A 6,000-nucleotide genomic window follows, 5' to 3' on the forward strand; every position below is an offset into this window, starting at 1 on the left:
TGATGAGAAAGAGGGTCCAGACTCCCCTGTGCCCCATGGGAGGGTTTGGAAGCCAAGGGCTGGGAAGGTGTTTTGCTGCCACAGCCTCTGTTCCTTATGCCCATGCCAGTGATTCTCAGGCAGCAGACTATGCACACTGCAGGTCAGGAATCTGGGCATCCCTGTCTCCCTGTGGGAGTTGAATAATAGAATATGAGGGTGGGAAGGGACCTCAGGAGATCATCTATCCATCCAACTCCCTGCTGAAAGCAGGGCTAATCCCCAGACAGATTTTTGCCCCAGATACCTAAGTGGCCCCCTCAAGGACTGAGCTCATAATTTGCCATTGAGGAGGCTAATGCTCAAACCCCTGAGCTCTCCCTCCCTATTAGCAGAGCACAGCTCTTGGGGACTGGACATCCCCTTAATGCCAGGGTCTTTCCTTGAGCAGGCAGCAAACACGGACATCGGCTGGACCCTGGGCTACATGCTGAACCTCACCAACATGATCCCGGCGGAGGCTCCGGAGCAAGTGAAAGGGCAGCAGCATGGGCTCTGGGCCGCTGCCATCTTCTTCATTGTCCTGACTCTGGCTTTCTGCCTCATCGGCTTGCTCATATACATCCTGTGGTAGGAGCCATTCAGCAGGAGCAGATGGCCAGGGCTCCAGCACCTTGTACCCTCCACTAATGAGAGGCCTTAGACACGCTGTTAAATAGAGACTTGAGGGGCGGGCACCCACAGAATATAACTGACCCCACAGCAAGATTTAAACTAGGCCCTATATCACATGAGGAGTAGGAGCCAGTAACCCCTGAGGCTGGAGTTTTCAAGGTATTTAGCCACCTAAAGATGCTGATATGCACCTAGTGGGATTTTTTTCAAAAGTATTTAAGTGCCTAACTTAAATTTTTTCACACAACTCACGGTCAACCTGTGGAACTCCTTGCCAGAGGATATTGTGACTGCCAAGACTATAACAGGATTTAAAAAAGAACTAGATAAGTTCATGGAGGATAGGTCCATCAATGGCTATTAGCCAGGATGGGCAGGGATGGTGTCCCTAGCCTCTGTTTACCAGAAGCTGGGAATGGGTGACAGGGGATGGATCACTTGATGATTCCCTGTTCTGTTCATTCCCTCTGGGGCACCTGGCACTGGCCACTGTCAGAAGACAGGATACTGGGCTAGATGGACCTTTGGTCTGACCCAGTGTGGCTGTTCTTGTGTTCTTATGAACTCCCCTTGTTTCAATAGGAGTTAGGGGCTTAGGAACTTTTGAAAATCCCATTAGGTGACTAACTGCATCTTCGGGTGCCTAAATACCCGTAAAAATCTCGCCTTAGTGCCCCTAGCTGCAACCAGTAGCAGGCTCACAAGCCTCTCGCATGAACCAGTCAGTGGAGGGAGCAAGAGTAGAGCGTAGCTCTATTTTTCAGAAAAATGTGGTTTATTAGCTGAAAAATCAACCCAAAACTATTTGTGAATTTGACACAAATTTGCTGCATAATTTGGGCCCAAAACAAAAATAAAATCAGGCTGGAGTCCCAAGGGGTTTAAGCAGCGTTCACCAGACAGCTGGAAGAGGATCTGACTTCCTACCACCTTTACACTGAGTGGTCAGCACACTCCCCTGCAAGGTAGGAAATGCAAGTTCAATTCCGCCTGCTGTAGAGTGGGAAATGCACTTGGGTCTCCTGCTCACAGAGGAGTCTGCTTACCACCAGGCTACAGGATATCTTGGTGTGGGACTTTCTCAGTCTCTCCTGCTGAAACTATTCATTCCCCCAAAGCACCTGGCACTGGCCACTGGCAGCAGACAGGCCACAGGGCTAGATGGACGCTTTGTGTGGCCATTCTTATGTTCTTATGAAACACTGTCACTTTGTACAACATACTTGAATAACATGGGCAGCGGGTATCGTAGGCACGGGGAGGCTGTGCCTCCTCAAACAGCCTTGTGTTGCCCCGCCCACGCTCCACCTCCAAGCCAGGCCCCCTCCTGTGGTTCCCAGTGCTTTGCCCGGCTGGAGCTGGCTGGCCTGCCTCCTGCAGGGACTCCAGGCAGCTGGTGCTAGGGCTGTGCTGCCCGGCACGCTGGGGCTGGCAGGGGTGCTCTGGGATCCTGCAGGGGAGAGGGGCAGAAGGGGGGGGCAGAACGGGAGGGGTGGGGCCTTGGGCACAAGGGGTGGGGTCGGGGGCTAGCCTCCCCCACCTACCGGGTCACCGGCCACCTATGCTTGAATAGTCAATGGGTGAGACCAGCACAGACTGACTCCATAGCCCAGTGGTTAGGGCACTCACCTAGCCATAGATGAGACTCGAGCCCCTGCTCCAATAAATATTTATACACAGTGGGAAAGGTTCAGCAGCCACTACCTAGAGAGTCCTGCATTGGTGGCTAGGGCCCTTTCCTGTAAAGGGGGGAGACCTGAGTTCAAATCTCTAGCCCACCTCAAGGGGAGTGGGGGCATCAGACCCAGTCTCCTAACTCCTGGGCTAAAAGTTGTAAGAAGGAGTTCTCCTCCAATGGCCATTGTGAGAATCTAGCCCTTTTACAATGCCTGAAAACAAAGCATTTGGGGGTCAATCCAAACAATGGACATTTTTGAGCCACTGGAATTTTTGGATTCAGCTCGAGCAGAACCGTATTTTTGTGGGTTTTTTCAATTTTTTGGAACTTGCAGAGATCTGAAAAAAGTCAGTTATTCACTGAGCTCTAACATGAGTCCCATGCTCTCCCACCACAGGTTACATACATACATTGTCTTGAATGGCTCTAGCTACTGGTTTTTAACAAACATTCTTGGGAGGGGCAGGCCTGTGAAACCGTCTCTCACTTTCTGCTCCCACATGTAGGGACGCTGGGCTGCTGAGGGACTCATGCTGCTAGCCCTCCCTTGCACTGTGGGTCCAGTAATTCATGCTAAGGGCTATACATTGCCATGCCAGGCTTTGCCAGGACCGACAGGTAGTGCAGACCCACCCTAGCAGTTAGGAAGGCATCACCTGAGTCTGCGGTGGTTAAATGAGATCCAAGCCCTAGCTCTGGTCTCTGGTAAATTTAGAGCTGACAGCTGCCCAGTCCTGCATTTGATATAATTTTAATGAGACTTTTCCATTGCAATTTACCGTATGGATTTAATCAATTGGCACGTTAATTAAAAGGCGAACTGAGTGTTAAAGTGTTAGTGAGGATTAGCAGCTATATCAGAATAACAGTCAGAGTCTTCCCAAAGGGAGTCTGTTCCCATCTCAGTCCCCAGGGGTTTTTCCCAGGAGCCCCTTTGAGGGTGAGGAGATGAGAATTCCTCAGGATGTGAGGGATAATTGGGGCCTTCAGTGGTTCCTTGGCCTGGTTCCACCCTTGTATACCACCCAAATCCAGCTCATCCCCAGTAGCTTCCCTCCCTCTGCTTGCTCCCCCAGGGGGGTGGGAGGACTGTTCCCCAAAAATCTTTAAATGCATCAGTAATGAAAGCCATGGGCATTTTGCTCGAGTGGATGTTTGAAGGTTAGCCTCTTTGATAGTTCCAATGGGAACAAGGTCTCTGCACCAAAGAAATCCAGCCAGGGCTCAAGTGGGATACAAGTTTTTCCCTGACCCATGCACTGGAGTATATTTCATCCTATTTCTTCTCTGCCTGCAACACCGTCTCCATCACTGTCTTCCATCTCCTACCTTATTTTTTGTCAAGTTCTGTGATTTGTTTCCTAATCAATATTTCTGTTGCTAGTGCTAGCCTTTGGGTTTTACTTTCTCTGGAGAAAGCGCAGAGACTTTGCATTTATTCCTACTTTATTTCATTAGCAAACTAATTTTTACAAGCAGAGAAGAGAAACTGTGATGTGGTCTGTGAAAGTAAATGCCTGTCATTCCGAGGCATAAAAACATGAACCAATAAATGTATCTAAAAGCTCTGACATGGCACCTCCTGGCTTCAGCTCAGTCTGAAGTCTGGACTGTAGGCAAATAGCTGGGTGTCATGAACTGCTGCTTTCACAGAGATGAGAAAGACTACAAACCTTCCCAGGGTAATCAGCAGTGGAAGCTTGTCTTGCCAAGGTGCATATGCTGCTTGGCTCCAGAGCACCCTGCACATCTGCAATGTATCATCATTGTTAAATGGATCAAAAGGAAGCCATCAATGGAATCATCATCCCATCCCAGACTGGCTGACAGGGTCATGGGTATGTCCGTATCTGCATGGCTCTTGGACCAACAGCCTAGCTAAGAACAAGGATGAGCTGAAGAAAAGTAATTGCTGTGCACAAATCTCAACACAAGGATCCCCAGGGGATGGGCTCACTGTGCTGTCATGTGCTGAAGGGCCACCTGGGAACAGGGGTGGCTCCAGGCCCCAGCACGCCAAGCGCGTGCTTGGGGCGGCAAGCCACGGAGGGGGCTCTGCCGGCGCCGTGAGGGCGGCAGGCAGGCTGCCTTCGGTGGCTTGCCTGCAGAGGGTCCGCTGGTCCCGCGGCTTCGGAGGACCTCCCGCAGGCACGCCGAAGCCGTGGGACCAGCAGACCCTCTGCAGGCAAGCCGCCGAAGGCAGCCTGCCTGCCGTGCTTGGGGCGGCAAAATGCCTAGAGCCGCCCCTGCCTGGGAAGGCTTCTTACTGCTGCTCAGAGAGTAGTGGCCTCCAAACTGTGGCCATCTCAGAGCTACTTCTAGCAAAATCCCCTGCAGCTCTCCAAACCCAGGAGTCCACAGCAGGGGGACCCAGCCTGCCCCATCCTCTCTGGGCCTCTTTGGGCCTGCCAGGGTGAAGATGCTGAGGCAGCCGTGGAATCATCTGCTGCACTGTTGGTGACCCCAATGAGAACTCAGGAGTGGCGTTGGCTTTGCTGACTCACTCTTTTAAATGGCATTGCAGGCACCTCCACTTAGCCCCTTTGGCAGGCCAGGGCTGCCCGTTACATGTGATGGCTCTGTCTGAACTTCAGGGAATTCTGTCACCCACGGCAGGTGCTGATCCTAAGGATGGTCAAGTGTGAAGAATATGTCTGTGAAGTTGGTTTGGATGGGTGGGTGGCTGGAGGTTAAATGATATTCTGTGTTACATGATCCAAGAGATTGATTCTGAAATAATTTCAATGCCCAGGAAAGCTGCCCTGCCGCTGATACATTGAGGAGGTCAGGGCCAGCTCCTTCTGGTTTGACTACACTCCACATACAAGAACATACAAGCTGCTGTTACCATTGTATAGTGTTGGTTGTGTGGACAATTGTTTGCTTGCAAGATTCCTTTGAGATTGCTGCACTCCCATGAATCACTACACTGTGTGTGCCCTCCACGTAGCATAGCACAGCAACTTCAGTCTTTGTTCGATTTCTGGGAGCCAAACATGAGGAGCTACTAAGACCCAGTGCACTCAGTACTAGCTATACCAGGCCACCACATTCAAAGGAAGAGGAGGTGCGTGGCCCCGGACAAAGAACACTGAAGTCCTGATAGCTGTCACCCAGCGGCCCGTTGGTGGGTCACTTCTCTGTGTCAGCTACTCAACAGGCCCGACATACACACTACACCTAACACGCTGGTGTCATGATATTTACCCAAAAGGTGGCATGAAATATGCCCTTGGACAACTACTCACCATAGCCCTAGCAGTAATATTCTGATGGCTGTACGATCAACCTGCAAAAACTTATACAGCAGTGCTGGACTCATGACTCAAATGTATTTAAACCAGGCATGTCAAGGAGAGCTAATAAACCGGTTTCTCCCCCCCCCCACCTCAAAAAAGGAATGTGGTTCTGCTAGATTGGCTGGGTGTCCATATAACTGAAGCAAGGTGTGACCAAAGACAAAGAAAAGCACATCTGCGTGGCAGGCAAACAAAGCCATCGGGAGAGCAAGTAACAAGCTCAGCAGGAGCTAGAACCCGCACCCCCAGGGAGCCTTCCTGCCTCTGGCAGCAGGGTCAGTGACCTGTGAGAAACACTTTTCAAAGGTTTACTGCCCTATAAGAGAGGAGCAGAGAACCCTCCGTTATCCTTCACCTGAGGCGACAAGG

The 6,000-nt window shown here is 51.1% G+C and overlaps 1 protein-coding gene across 1 annotated transcript in view; it reads left to right on the plus strand.

The window, feature by feature from the left end:
• The window catches only part of LOC123352571 (ectonucleoside triphosphate diphosphohydrolase 8-like), a 65,369-nt gene extending 64,413 nt beyond the window's left edge, over window positions 1–956 (plus strand). The window contains exon 10 of the mRNA XM_044992902.1: window positions 431–956. Within this exon, the coding sequence (XP_044848837.1) occupies window positions 431–613 (183 nt within the window). The 3' untranslated portion in view covers window positions 614–956. The remainder of the gene's footprint in view (window positions 1–430) is intronic.
• Window positions 957–6,000: the final 5,044 nt, after the last annotated feature.

The sequence above is a fragment of the Mauremys mutica genome, chromosome 18 (assembly GCF_020497125.1).
Source record: "Mauremys mutica isolate MM-2020 ecotype Southern chromosome 18, ASM2049712v1, whole genome shotgun sequence".
Lineage (NCBI taxonomy): Eukaryota > Metazoa > Chordata > Testudines > Geoemydidae > Mauremys > Mauremys mutica.